Raw genomic sequence first — 16,448 nt, 5'->3', positions numbered from 1 at the left:
GCCGGTCGCCTCGCACCGCTCCAGGCCCCGCCGGCTCGACCCCGCCGCCCGCACGGCGCATGCGCCGCTGCCCGCTCCCCATTGGCCGCCGCTGCCGCGCCTCCGCCGACCCTTCCGGGCGGTTCCTCTGCCCCGCCGTCTCTATGGTGGCGCCGCCATGTTGCGGCCGCCCCGCCGCCTCCCGCGCCCGCCCCGCCGCGCCGCTGCCACCGCCGCCGCCGCCGGGCCCGGCCGCCGCCTCTTGCTCTCCACGCCCATCTTCTACGCTAACGGGCCGCCGCACATCGGGCACCTCTACTCCGCTCTGCTGGCCGACGCGCTGCACCGCCACCGCGGCCTCCGCGACGCCGGCCCGGGCCGCCTCTCCACGGGTGAGTGTGGGCCCACCGGGCGCTGCGGCCCCGCGCCTGACCCGCGCCCTCCGGCTCATCCCCGGGGCTCACCCACCTCCCCCGGGGCTGTCAGGCTGTCCCCGTTCCCCGTCCCGAGGCCCCTGTGTCCCCGCGGGGGCAGGGGGGGCCCGGCCCCCGCTCCGCCTCCCCGCGGCCCCCGCGGCACCTCGGCCTCTTTGCCGTTTCAGGGACCGACGAGCACGGGCTGAAGATCCAGCAGGCCGCGGCCGCGGCAGGGACGTCTCCCCCGGAGCTCTGCGAGCGGGTCTCGGGCCTCTTCCACCAAGCCTTGACCCAGGCCGCCGTCTCCTTCACCGACTTCACCCGCACCAGCGAGCCCCGCCACCAGCGAGCCGTGCGTCACTTCTGGGGCGCCCTCCGGGACGGCGGGGCACTCTACAAAGGGTCTTACGAGGGCTGGTACTGCACTCCCGAGGAGTGCTTCCTGCCCGAGAGCCAGCTCGCTGAGCGCAGGGATGCCCAGGGTCACCCGTGCAAGGTGTCGTTGGAGAGCGGCCATCAGGTAACGGCACCTTCACCGTCCCAGTCAAGGGCGGCTACTCCTGCGGAAACACGGCGCACTCATCTGTTGCTCTGGTCTGGCCGAATTTGGGGGTGTTTAATGCTTCCTGTAGCCTTTTGTAATTCATGTCAGCTGAGACGCGCCTGTATTTCATAGACCGTCTCTTCTGTGTTCATAGTGGTGTGTGGCTATGCAAGGGAGAGCCGCCAAAACCCCAACCGGCAGATGCAAATTTCAGCCACGTGCCATGGAAAGGATTCAGCTGCTGCTGGGTTCCACAGGCTGCTGGCCCGGAAACAGTGTTTTAAAGCAGCGATGAAAGAAGTTAGCTGTACGGAAGGATAAAGGTGTTTATAACTGAGGTGTTCATTGGGTGGCCGGATTTCAGACCTGTTTTGTGAGGTGATTCAGTTTGGCCTCTGGACACTTCTCATCAGTCTTGTTACGTGGGTTTCGGCCCTATGTAAAACACCGTAACATATCTGCCTGTGGTCTAGTCTGATGGCCGAATAGCAATGCAACCGGGAGTGTGGTACCTGACTGAGAGCCTCTCTGATGCTGTGTTTTCTGTAAGGTGTCAGGAGTTACATGATTTAATCCAGCAGTTGCAGATAATCACGCTTCAGAGCTAAGCAGAGGTTATGCTCTTGTGATATTTGTACGAGGCTGGGGCATAGGAGTGTTGGTGCACACAGAAAGGGGTATGTTGGCAAATAATATCTCTTGATAAAGCACCTTATGTCGTTGGGGAAAAGATAAGTTCCCAGGCAAAGAAATCATTCTTTAGATCTAAAATAGAGCCAGCAGGCGTCAAAGTCAAATATACCCTGAGAACAATTACTTGCCTGAGCTGCGTATCAAACTGTCCAACGTGAGCCAGCAGTGTGCCCGGGCAGCAAAGGCAGCCAACGGGATTATCTCGGGCTATATGAACAGGAGCAATGCCTGTTCAAGGGACGTGATTATCCCCCTCTACTCAGCACTCCAATGACCACATCTAGGTACTGCATCCAGTTTTCCGTCCCCCCCAGTACAGGAAACACAATTTAGAAACTGGAGGAAGTTCAGCGGAGGGCCACCAAGATGGTTAGGATGCTGGAGCACTTGCTGTTTGAGGAGAGGCTGAGGTAGCTGACCTCTCCAACCTCAGAGAAGATGGGATTTGGGGAGGGCCTAGTGGCAGAAGCTCCCTGATAGCTACGAGGAGGTCATCAAGAAGACAGAGCCGGGTTCTTCTAATGGTATGTGGCAGGAGGATGAGAGAATGGTCGTAAGTTGAAACAAGAGAAGTTCAGACTGGATTTACAGAGAAACTTTTTCCTCATGAGGACAGCCAAGCAGCAGAACAGGCTGCCTGGGAAGTTCTGCGGTCTCCATCCTTAGAGGTTTTCAAGATGTGCCTGGCTAAAGCCCTGAGTCACCTGTTCTAACCCCGTAGGTGACTGCTGTGAGCAGGAGGCTGGACTAGAGACTTCCTGAATTATCCTGTGCTCCTGAGGTCAGGGCTGTTTGAAGGTCAGGAGAGACGGCACGCAGATTTCTCTGCAGGGCAGATATTCCAGTAACTGTTCACAGGCAAGCCTTGAACAAAGACGCTGGTTTTGCAGGTTGTTAAAATTACTCTGCCCTTTATCAACCTCTCTGCGTGCTCCAGGCTCTAACTTACCAGTTCTCAGGAGACAGCCTATTTCTAATCTCTTTTCCTCTTCCCACTGAGCGGCTTTCTGCACCTGTCAACCACCTTTTCTGCAGGCGGCTAGCTGATAGGTAGCTCAGCTCTCAGCACTCGGTGGGTAATGTGAGGTGGGCTCTTCAGAGCCAAACACCAGACTTGGTCAGCGTTTCGGAAGAAATGATTGCAGGTCCCACTTTGAGTTGGCTTTTGCGTCCTGAGTTGTTACCAAAAGGATCGCTGGATTGTGTAAAAGGGAATATTGGATGGAGGACATGGCATTGGCTCTGTGTGAAGTGTTATTCCTGGACAGAGTGCCGAGAGCTGGTACCCAGAAACCAAAAAAGGTTATGGAAGAATATAAAGAATTTGGGGGGGGACCAAAACATTTTTGTGTAACTTGTTTATGACTTGTGTAGGGGAGAATATTTCCTTTGGGGTGACCTTCTAATCCAGTAAGCGAAGGTAGTATTTGCTACTGGCTGCTGCTGAAATTAGATACATTCAACTATATCATAAAGCAGTTTCATGCCGCTAGGACTAATTATTCCTTAGGGTATCTCAGCTTGAGGTGTGGTAGGCTTTTTACTGCTTGTATTGAGAGTGAGGTGCTTTCTTGCTCAGTCAGAAGTTGTTGGGTTCACTGCTAGAAACTGAAACTCTCCTGCGTGATGCCAAAGCCTATACTTTCTTATCTTAAAGCCTTATTTAGCTTTAAGAGGTAAGAATTCTTGGCCTAGCTGTAGGTCTCTTGAGTGCCTTTACACAGCTCGCTCATACCCTGTCTACCCACAAAGTTTTCATTGATATAGCTAAATGTGTCATTTAATGAATTTAAATGTGTGGGAGAAGTGCTGTCAGTACTTAAACATGATTACAGGCGAACAAAGTTAGCAACTAAGATGCACTAATGCTTAAACCGGGGAAAAAGAGGAACATAGCACCTAGAAGAAAAGCAAAGGCATGCACCAGGGTTGTTAGGCAGTAATTAACAATGTCATTTTGTCTTTTCATGATTTTCTACTATTATCGCAGAACTACATTTTTAAGAAAGTGTATTCTCGTCTCCCTAATTCTTGCCTGACGACACGTAAATCTGGCAGGTAGAAAGGTGTTCCTTCCCTGGGGGCACGAGCATCTTTAACAGCAGAGTGCTGAGCCATCCCAAGTGCCTAAGTCCTCACGTGTTGCCCTGGGGAACCCAGGGAGGTGGTATCTTGGAGAGGAGGTTCCTACTAGTCATGGAAAGATACCAGGGGCTTTGCATGTGGTGGGGAGCACATCCAGACGCAGAGGGAGCGTGCGACAAACTCCACGCTGAGAATGCTGCGTGCAAATTGTAAAACTGTTTGCAGAGCGTTTGGGCCATAGTTCTTTTCTCTCCTGCCTTCTCAGGTACACTGGACCAAAGAGGAGAATTACATGTTCAGGCTCTCGGCGTTCCGGGATCCGTTGCAGAAGTGGCTCCGGGACAACCCACACGCCATTTCCCCTGACCCTTTCTACCAGCACGTGCTCCGCTGGCTGGAAGAGGACTTGCCAGACTTGTCCGTCTCTCGTGAGAGAAGCCGGCTGCAGTGGGGTATTCCTGTTCCCAGTGACTCAACACAAACTATTTATGTATGGGTAGATGCCTTGGTGAACTATCTGAGCGTGGTGGGCTACCCTGAGACACACGGTGAGTGGTGGCCTGCTGCGCACCATGTTGTGGGCAAGGACATCCTCAAGTTTCACGCCGTCTACTGGCCAGCACTGCTGATGGCAGCAGGGCTGGCTCCTCCCGAGCGAATCTTTGTGCACTCCCACTGGACTGTCCATGGACAGAAGATGTCCAAAAGCCTGGGCAACGTGATTGACCCCTTTGCTTGTATTGGACGGTACACAGTAGATGGATTTCGGTACTTCCTGCTAAGGCAGGGTGTGCCTGAGCGGGATTGTGACTATTACGATGAGAAGGTTGTTAAGCTAGTGAATTCAGAACTGGCGGATGCTCTTGGGGGGCTTCTGAATCGGTCAACAGCCCTCAGCATTAACCCCAGCAACACTTACCCTTGTTTCTCAGAGTCTTGTTTTCCAAAGATCTTGGATTACAGGGGGACGAAAGCCGTGGGTAGGGCTTCTGCTGAAGACTATGAGTTCGTGGCATCTGTGGCTTCTCTGCCTCTGCAGGTGGCTAGTTATTTTGAAGGTTTCCAGATCTACAAGGCTTTAGAATGCATTGCCCTGTGCGTAAGGCAGACCAACAGTTTCTTCCAGAGACACAGGCCTTGGAAACTCAACCAAAAAGACCCCGCAGAGAAGCTCTGGCTTGACACCATCATCCACGTTACGCTGGAATGCCTGCGTGTCTACGGGACCCTCCTGCAGCCTGTGATCCCACACACTGCAGACAAGTTGCTTTCCAGGCTGGCTGTTGAGCCAGAAGAGAGAGGTCTCTCAAGTTTGACATTTCTGCCACGCTACAATGGGAAGCCATGTCCCTTTGAAGGGAGACAGCTTGGACCTGACACTGGCATCTTATTTCAGAGACTAGAGAAGTCAAGACAGCATCAGATAGAAACTAAGAAGCTCTAGTCTCTGACAAACAGCTTCTGTAAATAAAAGCCTCCGGGAACTTGTTAAAAGCATGTTCCTCCCATCTCTTAGTGGTGGTATAAAATGGATGAGTGGGAAACCGGACTGAGCAGGGCTGTGCTGTCCTGCCTAGGTGACTGGCGTAGGCCTCTGCCTGACGTGGGAAGCAGGCACACGCGGGCAGATTGGTCGCATGAGCGGGGCTAAGAGCTAGGAAAGCTTCTCGGGTAACGCCCTTGAAGGAGCACCTCATTAGCTACGTTGGTAACAGAATGAACTGAAGACACAGCCTAGGGTTTGAATATTGCTGCTTTTTTCCCCTGATGTATTTTATGGGACATAAAAAGCAGCTGAGGCAAATATTTATCCCCTTAAAATAGGGAACTCTTCCTATACAGTCTTGGGGCTCCACGAAAGAGCCCTCTTGCCTATGGCTCGTATCTTCCCTCCTGGCCCCTTTACCTTGTCTTTTCTGATGTGAGGAGCGGGTCAGGTGCTCTGCTGAGGACATTTTAAACATGAATGCGGCAGCCAATCTGCTCAGCAATCTCTTCCAGAGATGGCAACTCCCCAACTTGCTTGCTCGCTCGTTCCAGGAATCCCTCCTCAGGCTAGCATTCAGGCTGAGTCTCCAGGAGGATAAAACTGCCCCTGAGGAAAGAACGGGTCTTTCCTGGGGCCTTCTCAGTGTTGTCTCTACTCACGCAGGGAGAGGACTGAGCGGCAGTTCTGCAGCTGGTGTCCTGATCTCACCTTGACTTTGCCCTGCAGGTTTTTGGCTGGGCCAGAAGTGGCTGGGGGTAGTCAGAAATGGTTGCCTGGTAACATCTCTGGGACGTAGTCCAAGTGGATCTGTTGGGTCCGTCGGCTGAGCTTCCTTTATGGGCTAAAACCTCAGTTCAGCTGATGTCTACGTGAGCCTTGATGGCAGGGGATCTCTTCTGTGTGACTCTGCTCTATACTGGAGACAGTCCAGTGAGACAGGATGGTTCACTGGTCTCACTCAGCTGCATAGACCTGCAGACATGACCAAAATTGGAAAAAGGGGATGTGTTTCAGGTCCAGACTCAACTTTATGAGGCGTTTCTACCTGCTGCGCGGGTTATTGCCCCCTCCTTGTTTCATTTCAGTGCTGCTGGAAGCAGGCAGCTGAGCACTGATGCCCTGGGGCAGTTGTGACCGCTTGGGGACCCCTAGTAAATCCTTCCCAGCCTTTGGCTCCTCCAGTTCCCACCAAGTGCCTGCACTGCAGGAGTCATCTTGTATCAGCAGCCAGTTTTGGGGGGCTGTGATCCCTTTTGGAGCCGCCTGGGCTGCGTTACCAGGGGCAGCAGGAGCAGCGTGGCCCCCTCGGAGCACTGTGGGTCTCTGCAGAGACAGCAGAGGGAAGGGCAGACCGTGCTGCTTCTCCCTCGTGTTGCCCTTGCAGTTCTCCGTGATGCCCTCCCTGTGCCGCAGAACGCTGTCTGGCCTATTTCAGATTACTCGTGAGAAGAAAGCCAGGTCCCCTCAGCCACCTCCTGCGGCGGTACTCTTCCCCTGTGCAGTTTCACCTGCTACCCCTCGCTCCCGCAGACCTCCGTGCCCTCACGCCATGAGTGCTGGCTCCCAGCACAGGCAGAAGCGCCTGCTGCCCTGCTCCACCCACAAAGGATGGGGTTCCCGTTCCCCGTCATCTCTGATGCTGACAGCAGCTGGTGGGAGTGCCATCACGGCCCTAGGAAGCTAGGGAGAAGGGCCGGAGGCTCGACTCACCTCTGGCAGGGGCTGCCGCACGTCCCCCTGCCAGCACCGGTGTGGGCAGCTCCATCCGTGCCGAGCATCCGTGTGCTGCCAGCGCGGGGCTCTTCTGCATGCTGACCAGCGCACACCTGAAGCCCGAGGGCGGCAGCCCCCGTGGCTGCCGAGCCGGATACAAAGAGGCTCCTTCTGGCATCGCCGGCCGCGGTGGGAGCGAGCGCGTTGGCATCTCTCAGCTTTTGGGCGTGTGGGTGTTTCTGTTCCCCCGTTTCTGGTCCTGCCCCACCCTGTTCCCACCGCTGGCCTGGGACCGGTCTCCCTCCCTCCTTCCCGGGAGGTGACCTGTGTCGCTGCCTGCTGCCCAGGCTGCCGGTCCCCAGCCTGCCCGGGAAGGCGGCCGACGGGATGCCCAGGCCGGCCCAGTTTGTCCCCGGATCCGTCGCTTGGCCCCGGGGGTCGGGGATCACAGCCCGGCGCCGCGTCGCCCTCACCCGCCAAGGGGGTGCCGGCCGGGTCCCCGTGCCCAGGCGAGTCCCCGCAGCGTAGGGCCTGGCGGGGACAGCAGGTGGCTCCGTGCCGGTGCGCGGGGCGGGGCCGGGCCGGGGCCGGTGCGCGGGGCCGTGCCGGGGCGTGGGGCGGGGCCGGGCCGTATTCGGTGCGCGGGGCGGGGCTGTGCCGTAGCCGGTGCGCGGGGCCGTGCGGGGGGCGGTGCCGGCCCGGGGCCGTAGCGGGTGCGTGGGGCGGGGCCGCGCCGTAGCCGGTGCGCGGGGCGGGGCCGGGCTGTGCCGTAGCCGGTGCGCGGGGCGGGGCCGTGCCGGTGCCGTAGCGGGTGCGTGGGGCGGCGCGGCCCCATGAGACGGTGAGGAGGCGGCGGCGGCGGCGGCGCGGGATGGCGGCGGGCGGCAGCGGGCGGCCGCCGGGCCCCGACTCTTCGCTGGAGCCCTACGTGCAGACCCGCATCTTTAAGATCATCGTGATCGGAGACTCCAACGTGGGCAAGACGTGCCTGACCTTCCGCTTCTGCGGGGGCACCTTCCCCGACAAGACCGAGGCCACCATCGGCGTGGACTTCCGCGAGAAGACGGTGGAGATCGAGGGGGAGCGCATCAAGGTGGGCCACGGCAGCACCCGCACCGACCCCGGGCTGGCCGGCAGCGGCCCGGGGCGGCAGAGGCAGCCCGTCCCTGCCCCAGCCCCTGCCCCTGCCCCGGGGTTGCGTCTTTGCACCCCAAACGCCTCTCGGGGGCTTTCCTGTTTTCAGTCCAACTCGAGGGAGGGGAACAGGGGAAGGTTTCTCGTCCCCGTGTTGCAGAGACGCTTTCTGAACCCGTCACTGCTGCGTTGTCGCTATTTATGCCGTTTGCTTGAGTCTGCAGGCAGTCTGAAACGATAGCTCGGGGTGAAATGCTGCTGTCCTCCTGCTCTCCCGCATAACCAGGTCCTCGAAGCATCAGGGTGGCCTCCAGCTTCGGAGGCTGGACCAAAAGAGAGTCAAAGCTGCAGGGAGCTGGGGGAAGGAGCTGTATGCAGAAACCAACGTCTTTTTGGGGGAGCAGATGGTTGTAGGCTGGCAGTGGCTGCGCTGGGAGGCCAGGAGCTCGCACGAGCTGGTTGCAGTGGGCTTGGCAGCTGTGATATTAATGCTGAAGACTCCTGTCAGCGAGCGCTGGGAGGGTGCAATTTCAGCAGAACTAGAATAGGGCAAATTTGCTGTACGAAGGCCACAGACACCTGTAAGAAACACATCAGCCCAAACCTGAAGAGCTCTGGCTGATGTGCCGGAGCAGATCTGCAGCAGCAGCTGGTAGGAAACAGCCTGGGGAGCGCAGTTTGCAGCTGAGCTTGGCCTGCCCAGTTAGGTGGATCAGCACCGACAGCCATCTGTGTGTAAGACTGACTGTCGGAAGAAGCAAATACTGCTATTTTGCTGACAGATGGGTGATTAAAAGTTGAGGGACTAATCACAATGAAATTAGAGCTACTATTGGTGGGTAAGAACTTCAGTTGTGCTTTTAAATTGTCCATGAACATTTTTTTCTCTCTCTCCTTTAAGCGGAGAGGTGCTCATTTTTTGCCCTGCCTTCCCCAGCTCTATCCAACACCACAGAGCTGAGGTGTTGTAAGCTGTAGTGCAGGCTGGCATGAAGCCTGTCTTACTGTCACTAGCTGGAAAACGTTGCCAGGCTTTCTTACCTTTGGATATTATTTGCACTCCAGCAGGCAGGAGTGGGAGGCAGTGCAGCAAATTGGCCTTTTCCTGCGACCGTGCGTCCACGAAGGGAGGTGAGAGGTGGGAGAGGTACCCTCCCTCTCCTGCTCTGCCCAGATGGAACAGCCCAGGAGAGACTGGTGGGGAAACGAATGAGCAGCAGCTCTTCTTTGCCAGCATTTTTCCACTCTGAAAGACTCTGGGGCAGGCACCGTCTCAGTGGGGTACAGGGTGATTTGGATTAACCACAGACATCTGTTTAGAAATTGCCAGTTCCAGGCTTCAAGACATTACCTACAAGGGCCAGCAGAACTCACAGAATCACAGACTAATGGCAAAGTGCAGGTTGGAAGGGAGCTCCGGAGGTCATCTGATCCAACCCTGCTGCTAAAGCAGGGCAACCCGGAGCCGATTGCCCAGGACCATGTCCAGACGGCTTTTGAATATCTCCAAGGATGGAGGCTCCACAACCTCCCTGGGCAACCTGTGCCAGCGCTCAGTCACCCTCACAGTGGAAGGTGTTTCCTGATGTTCAGAGGGATCCTCCTGTGTTTCACTGTGTGCCCACTGCCTCTGGTCCTGCCGCTGGGCACCACTGAAAAGAGCCTGGCTCCGTCCTCTTCGTAGTCTCCCTTCAGCTATCTATACACATTGGTAAGATTCCCCCCGCCCCCCACCCCAGTCTTCTCTTCTCCAGGCTAAACAGTCCCAGCTCTCTCAGTCTTTCCTCATAGGAGAGAGACTCCAGTCCTTTCATCATCTTCGTGGCCCTTCGCTGGACTCTCCAGTCCATGCCCCTCCTGTACTGGGGAGCCCAGAACTGAACACAGCACTCCAGGTTTGGCCTCACTGAATAAAGGGGATGGATCACCTCCTTCGGCCTGCTGGCAATACTTCATTTAATGCATTTCACCGCCTTTGCTGCAAGGGCACACTGCTGGCTCATGTTCAACCTGGTTTCCACCAGGAACCCCAGGTCCTTTTCTGCAAAGCTGCTTTCCAGCTGGGTGGTCCCCAGTGTGTACTGGTGCCTGGGGGTTGTTCCTCCCCAGGGGTGGGACTTGGCACTTCTCCTTGTTGAACTTCATGAGGTTCCTGTCAGTGCATTTCTCCAGCCTGTTGAGGTCCCTCTGGATGGCAGCACCACCATCTCGCATCCTAGCCATGCTCCTCCCAGTTTGGTGTCATCTGCACGCTTGCTGAGGGTGCACTCTGCCCCACCATCCAGATCATTAATGAAGATGTTGAACAGGACTGGGCCCAGTATTGACCCCTGGGGTACACTGCTAGTTACCCGTGTTCAACGAGACTTTGTGTCACTGATCACCACCTTCTAGGCCCAGACGTTTAGCCAGTTTCCAATCCACCTCACTGTCTGCTCATCCAGCCCAGGAGCTTGTTGGCTCCTCTGTCACTTGGGTCAGGAAGTTGCCGTCAATGCTCTCCAGGAACCCCCTGGATTGCTTGTGCCCTGATTTGTCCTTCCGGCAGCTATTGGGGTGGTTGAAGTCCTCCATGAGGACCAGGGCCTGCAAACACGAGGCTGCTCCTATCTGTCTGCACAGTGCCTCATCCGCTTGTTCTTCCTGGTCAGGCGGCCTATAGCAGACACCCACTACAATGTCACCCATGCCGGTCTGCTCTGTAATCCTCACCCACAAGCTCTCAGTTGGCTGCTCACCCATCCCCAGAGCTCCATGCCCTCCCGCTGCTCTCTCACACAAAGGGTGGCACCCCCTCCTCATCTTCTCTTTGCCCTGACTCCTCTGTACATACCACTCTGTAATTGTCGGGATTCTCTTTTATGGCGTAGGATTAGGTGGACAAATGTCCTGATCTGGCGCAAGAATGTTTGTGAAATGAGAAGTGCTTTGTGCGGTTCGTTTCTGTGGTGGGGATGGTGGTCAAGTGCATCATGAAGAGGATGAGAAGCAGGGAGCAGTCCAGCAGCAGAGAGCTGTAGGAGGGCTGCCTGGCAAGGTGTTACGAAGTCAGGTAAGTCATCAGGCGGGGACTTGTCTTCCTGAAAAGCGTGCTGCCAATTCTCTTGAATATATAGGATCAGCTGCAGTGGCTGAGAAATGGGATATGCTGTGCAGAGCCTTGCACTTGCCTGTGAATATTGAAAGTGAATGAAAGTGCCGACATGATCTCTCTTACTTGATGAGCTGGGCTTGCTTGGTTAAATTACACAAGCACGTGCACTGGCCTATACCGCCTTGGGCACTGTCAGCATAGGCCTAAAAGCTTGTGTAACTCATCCATCAGCTCAGGTTCGTCTAATAGGAGACTGCCCCTCCCTGCAAGGCTCGCCTTGCCTGTGCCCTGCCTCAGGGCTGTGGCACCGCTGTCAAAGATGGACCAGGAGGAAGCCCTCCTGCATCTTCCTGCAGGGAGTTCAACAAGCCAGCCTACTCCTCCAGCAGCAGGCCCTGCCCCGGGGCGGACACCCAGCGCTCCTGCAGCCTTCTTTCTTGTCTCTTTTGCTTCCTAGGTGCAAGTGTGGGACACGGCTGGCCAGGAGAGGTTTCGGAAGAGCATGGTAGAGCATTACTACCGCAACGTGCATGCCGTTGTCTTCGTTTACGATGTCACAAAGATGACCTCCTTCACCAACCTCAAGATGTGGATCGAGGAGTGCAACGGGCACGCGGTGCCCCCCCTTGTCCCCAGGGTGCTCGTTGGGAACAAGTGTGACTTGAAAAACCTGATCCAAGTGCCATCCAGCATGGCCCTGAAGTTCGCCGACGCTCACAACATGCTTTTGTTTGAGACCTCGGCCAAGGACCCTAAGGAGAGCCAGAACGTGGACGCCATTTTCATGTGCCTGGCCTGCCGGCTGAAGGTGCAGCGGTCGCTGCCCTGCCGGGACCTGGAGGGGCGGCCGGGCCAGGCCCGCAGGCTGGAGCCAACGCACGACGCCAACGGTAAAAACTCCTGCCCGTGCTGAGCAGGGCTCCCGCCGCCCTCTGTCACGGTCACCCCAATAAAGTCTCTGCGGCTCCAGTCAGCTCTGGGTGTTGCTTTGCTCGGCTCGGCTCGGCTCGGCTCGGCTCGGCTCGGCTCGGGCGGGGGGGGGGGGGGGGGCGGTGGAGCGCGGCGCGCATGCGCGGCGGCGGGCGCATGCGCCCTGCGTGGCGCCGCCACCATGAAGTAGGTCTGCGGGGCGCGGCGGGAGGGAGGGAGGGAAGGCGGGAAGGCCGGTTCGCCCGCCCGCCCCGCGCCCGGTGCTGACGGTGCCCTCGCCCCCAGCCCCCTGACGAAGGTGAAGCTGATCAACGAGCTGAACGCGCGGGAGGCGGAGCTGGGCGTGCAGGAGGCGGTCTCGTGGCACGCGGAGTACAAGGACAGCGCCTGGATCTTCGTCGGTACGGGCCGGGCCGGGCCGGGCCGGGGAGCGGGGTGGTGGGGCCGGGCCGGGCCCGGCCGGGCCCGCGCGGTGCCGGTGCTCCCTTCCCTCCTCTCCCTCTCCCCGCAGGCGGGCTGCACTACGACCTGACGGAGGGGGATGTCATCTGCGTCTTCTCGCAGTAAGTGCCGCAGCCCCCCGGGCCCGCCGCGCCCCTGCCGCTGCCTCGGGTGCTAAGGGTGTGTTGCAGGTACGGGGAGGTCGTCAACATTAACTTGGTGCGGGACAAGAAGACCGGGAAGTCCAAAGGCTTTTGCTTCCTGTGCTATGAGGACCAGAGGAGCACCGTTCTCGCTGTTGACAACTTCAATGGGATCAAGGTGAGTGAAGCTGCCTGGGACGTGGTCCTGCCCGCCTGTGGCGGCTCCCGAGACGCTGCTTCACGTCAAACAGGAGCCCCGACAGCACGGGTCGCTGGCGACCCGCAGCGCGGGGGGAGCTGGCCTGTGCCTTCGCTAACAGCGTGGCTCCCCTCGTAGATCAAAGGAAGGACGATTCGAGTGGACCACGTGGCCAACTATCGGCCCCCCAAAGACTCCGATGACTTAGATGATGTCACAAAAGCCCTCCATGCAAAGGGTTGTGGAGTTAAAACGCCACCTCATACGTCATCCGATTCCCTGTCGGAAGATGACGACGTGCCCGTAAAAAAGCAGAAAGGTGAGGTGTGTTCCTGCCAGTCTTGACCCCAGGTGGGAGTGTCTGCACAGAGCCCTCAGCCTCGCAAGGGCCCTTTGCTCGGGGACACATTGAGGACGGGTGTGCTCTTGAAAAGAGCCACAGCCCTAACGTCCAGGCTTTACCTTGTGATCTCCCGAAGGGGTATCTGAGTGCCTGTATTTAGCCTTTACCTGTGACTGTCCTCCCCCAGCCTCTGGAGGGCTGTATCTTGCAGACAGTAATAGCACTTTTCCTGGAAAAAAGCCTGCCAGGCGGCAGGGTTACTGCAGGGGGGAGCAGCGCTGTTGGGGGACGGGGAGAGGGAAGGCTTAGGAAAAGCACCACTTAATCTTAAAATCTGGATGCTGCTACTGTAGGACTAGAGGGCTGTAGACGTATGGAATGACCATTATGTGGCCTGTGCAAGATAACTGAATTGAACAGAACATAAAACTAGCAGATCTAGATGAGATTCTGTGGCTGGAAACTGAAGCCAAAGAAAGTAGGGGGGGTTGGACTAGATGACCTTTAAAGGTCCTTTCCAACCCCAGCTATTCTGTAAAAGTAGACCTAAAAATGCAGCATGAGTTAAACTGTCCGAGTGCCTGAATGCCTCCTGTTCTCAGTGGACACAGCAGGATTTGTTGCTCTACATCTTTCAGAAGAAAACGGAAAGATGTAGAGTACATCCAAATTGAACTTGAACGAACGTGCCACGTAAAGGACCAGCCTGTGCAGCTATACGGATGGATTTTTAAGAAGCCATTAGGGTTTTTTCCATCTATGCAGCAGAGATCTTGAAAAGTTACCCTTGTCAGAGCCAGCGGAGCGCTAGAAGCAGTGTCTTGCAGTAGGAGCTGTTTACTGTGGCTTGCCGACAACTTCCAGGCGGCATCCACCGGAGATGAGTTGTGGCTCCCGGGATGAGCCAGTTAGGTGTGGTGACTGTGGGCTGGGGTGGGGGCGTCCGTTGTTCCGAAATCGGCTCGGAGCCCACGGTGTGGCGTGCAGAGGAACCTTCCCTCCCACAGCCGGGCTCCGCCTCTGACAGGCGGGTATTAGCAGCAGATATTTGGGGCCGTCTTGTAGCTACGGCCGAGCCCTTGCGCTGTCAGGGTTCGAGACCTGTCTTTACTGCGCTCCCACCCCCCATCGAGAGAGGAGCTTGTCGCTGTGTTGCACGGAGGAGGACAGAGGATGGATGGGGCCTTAGCGTGGGGTGGAGGGGCATGTCCGTCGGGCTAGAATCCTAGTTTGAGAGAAGGGTTGGAGGAAAGAAAATAGGCAGCAAAACTAAGGGTGGGGACAAGGTGTCGCTCCAGAGCGCCGAGGAGATGTGCAAAAAAGAGAGAGAGGAAAAGGGGAGCAAAGAGGGAAAGGAATCATTGGGTCTGGAGAACTGAATTTCCACAGAGTGGATCACGATGTTCTTGCGTGGCTGTTACTGAGGAAAGAGAGCGAAAGGAAGGTGCTTGATATTCCAAGCTGTGTTGCAGCACCTGAGGGCAGCCTTGCTGGGAAGAACGCAACATGGCGAGCGTTAAAGAAGGAAGTAGGATGGGTGAAGCCGGAGGAGAAAAGTGTCGGGGTTGGAAGTGGAATAGGATCTCTCGGGGGGGGGGGGGGGGGGGGTAAACAGGCTGTGAAGCTTGGGTGGAGGGGGGAGAACTTAAAATGGGAGGGGAGTTGGAAAGGCGCCACGGTGCTAGGCAGAGCTTGGGGAGTTGAGGGGACGCTCGCAGGACTGTCCGTCCCGAAAGATGACCCTTGTATTTCAGATAAGGAGAAAAGTAGACAGGAGCGGCAAAAGCAGAGCTCGCAGGCTGCGAGGAGGGCGGTGTCCGCAGAGGAGGTGCACCCCAGAATCAAGATTAAGAAGGAGAAGGAGGACCCTGCCTACGAGCGCTACGCCAGCGGGAGCCAGCAGCCCTGGAAGGGCTCCGAGAGGAAGCCTGTGAGCAGGACGCAGCGAGAAGAGGAAGAGCGGAGGCACCAGAGGCCTTCGGAGAGAAGAGGGGAAAAGAGCTGCCAGGACCAGAGGGGACAGGGCGGTTTGTGGGAAGAGAGGGAGAAGAGAGAGGAGGCTGGCAGGAAGGGCGACGGGCACAGCAGCCGGCGAGAGGAGTGTCCCGAGGGAGGCAGATCCCGGGAGCGCTGGGAGCGCGGTGCCAGGGAGCCCCATCCCAGGCACAGGGAGCGGGGCTCCGCGAGAGGCTCCAGCCGCTGCTGAGCCACTGGGGTGAGCGCGCCGGGGGCCGAGGGAGGCCCCGAGCCTGCCCAAAAACCCGCTCAGAGCCTCCCCCCGCCTCTCGGGGCGGGGGGCACCGTGGCCGGACCATTCGCCTCCATCAGCTTCCACTTGGTTTCTCATTCCGTCCTCGGACAGGGCTCTCCTCGCTGCCCGTGCCGTGGACCGGGCCGTGAGTTTTGTTGCCTCCTTCAGCCCTTCTTGCAGCGTTGGGCTCGCAGGTGTGTGGGGACGTTGCGCTGCGACATGAAGGTGGTCGCTGGGAGCGGCGGGATGCTCTCCTTCCCAAAATTGCCCGGTTCCGTCGGTCCTGGTGAGGGTGTTCCCCTCTTGCGCTGCAGGGAGAGACCGGTCAGTGCCGCGTTGGCCTCGTGCGCCGGCTTTGGGTCCTGAGCCCACCCAGCGCATCTCCTGCCCTCCGCGATGGATCCCGAGAGATGCGCTGCTGTCTCGGGGCGATTTGCTGTTGTTCCGTTTCGTTTTGTTTTAAATGCCTCTTAATAAAAGCCACCTGTCAAGGGGAGGACGGCCCCGGGGGCCGCCTCTGCCTCCTGGTAACCGCGGAAGGTGCGCCCTTTTCTGACGCTGTGCTTGGGCTGACTTGACCCGAAAACACCGGGTGATGGGTACGGAACCGGGGAGGGGGGGGTGCGTAGCGACGGAGGGGCCGGATCTGGCCGCTGTGAGAAGCGGCGGCTCCCGACGGGATCCGTTACGGCTGCAGGTAGTCGTCGCTCCGGGGGAGGGGGGGGATTTTTCACCCCCCCTGAGCAGCCGGGACCGGGCCTTGGAGGCCGAAAAGGAGGCGCTGGGGGTGGGTCGGCGGGGGGTACCCTCCGCCTGCGGCTGTCCCCAAGCGCGGGGCGCGACCCCCGTCCTGCTCCCGCCACCCCCGGGGGGGGGGCGGCGGCGGCGACCGGCCCCGGTCCCGCCCGGAGACGCCCCGCCGGTGGGGCGCGGGGAGGGGCCGGCAGGGGGCGCCCGTCCCGTTCGCCGCGCCGCCCTGCGCTTCCGGTTCCGG

The 16,448-nt window shown here is 58.1% G+C and overlaps 3 protein-coding genes across 3 annotated transcripts; all 3 read left to right on the top strand.

The window, feature by feature from the left end:
• The first annotated feature begins 157 nt into the window (after nucleotides 1–157).
• MARS2 (methionyl-tRNA synthetase 2, mitochondrial) lies at nucleotides 158–5,214 on the top strand. Its single transcript, XM_076347556.1, has 3 exons — nucleotides 158–371; nucleotides 581–915; nucleotides 3,983–5,214. The coding sequence occupies exons 1-3, from the start codon at nucleotides 158–160 to the stop codon at nucleotides 5,159–5,161; spliced, it is 1,728 nt and encodes a 575-aa protein (XP_076203671.1). The 3' UTR covers nucleotides 5,162–5,214.
• Nucleotides 5,215–7,790: 2,576 nt separating this feature from the next.
• RAB33A (RAB33A, member RAS oncogene family) lies at nucleotides 7,791–12,120 on the top strand. The gene is made up of 2 exons (XM_076347555.1): nucleotides 7,791–8,012; nucleotides 11,605–12,120. The coding sequence occupies exons 1-2, from the start codon at nucleotides 7,791–7,793 to the stop codon at nucleotides 12,058–12,060; spliced, it is 678 nt and encodes a 225-aa protein (XP_076203670.1). The 3' UTR covers nucleotides 12,061–12,120.
• Nucleotides 12,121–12,236: 116 nt separating this feature from the next.
• Nucleotides 12,237–15,993, top strand: RBMX2 (RNA binding motif protein X-linked 2). The gene is made up of 6 exons (XM_076347552.1): nucleotides 12,237–12,263; nucleotides 12,363–12,478; nucleotides 12,589–12,640; nucleotides 12,710–12,839; nucleotides 12,999–13,179; nucleotides 14,958–15,993. Exons 1-6 carry the CDS (start codon nucleotides 12,259–12,261, stop codon nucleotides 15,407–15,409), a joined length of 936 nt encoding a protein of 311 aa, XP_076203667.1. The 5' UTR covers nucleotides 12,237–12,258; the 3' UTR covers nucleotides 15,410–15,993.
• The last annotated feature ends 455 nt before the right edge of the window (nucleotides 15,994–16,448 follow it).

This window comes from Aptenodytes patagonicus, chromosome 9 (assembly GCF_965638725.1).
Source record: "Aptenodytes patagonicus chromosome 9, bAptPat1.pri.cur, whole genome shotgun sequence".
Classification (NCBI taxonomy): Eukaryota; Metazoa; Chordata; class Aves; order Sphenisciformes; family Spheniscidae; genus Aptenodytes; species Aptenodytes patagonicus.
The sequence above is the reverse complement of the archived record's forward strand: the minus strand, read 5'-3'. Positions and strand labels throughout refer to the sequence as shown.

What these genes read in the sequence shown, in the direction of transcription:
- RBMX2 (XM_076347552.1), top strand. An exon ending in GTCATCTGCGTCTTCTCGCA is followed by an intron (nt 12,641 to 12,709) that starts GTAAGTGCCGCA and finishes GGTGTGTTGCAG; the next exon opens with GTACGGGGAGGTCGTCAACA. An exon ending in GCCCGTAAAAAAGCAGAAAG is followed by an intron (nt 13,180 to 14,957) that starts GTGAGGTGTGTT and finishes CTTGTATTTCAG; the next exon opens with ATAAGGAGAAAAGTAGACAG.
- RAB33A (XM_076347555.1), top strand. Translation starts at nt 7,791, where the DNA reads ATGGCGGCGGGCGGCAGCGGGCGGCCGCCGGGCCCCGACTCTTCGCTG. An exon ending in TCGAGGGGGAGCGCATCAAG is followed by an intron (nt 8,013 to 11,604) that starts GTGGGCCACGGC and finishes TTTGCTTCCTAG; the next exon opens with GTGCAAGTGTGGGACACGGC.
- MARS2 (XM_076347556.1), top strand. Translation starts at nt 158, where the DNA reads ATGTTGCGGCCGCCCCGCCGCCTCCCGCGCCCGCCCCGCCGCGCCGCT. An exon ending in CCCGGGCCGCCTCTCCACGG is followed by an intron (nt 372 to 580) that starts GTGAGTGTGGGC and finishes TTGCCGTTTCAG; the next exon opens with GGACCGACGAGCACGGGCTG. An exon ending in CGTTGGAGAGCGGCCATCAG is followed by an intron (nt 916 to 3,982) that starts GTAACGGCACCT and finishes CTGCCTTCTCAG; the next exon opens with GTACACTGGACCAAAGAGGA.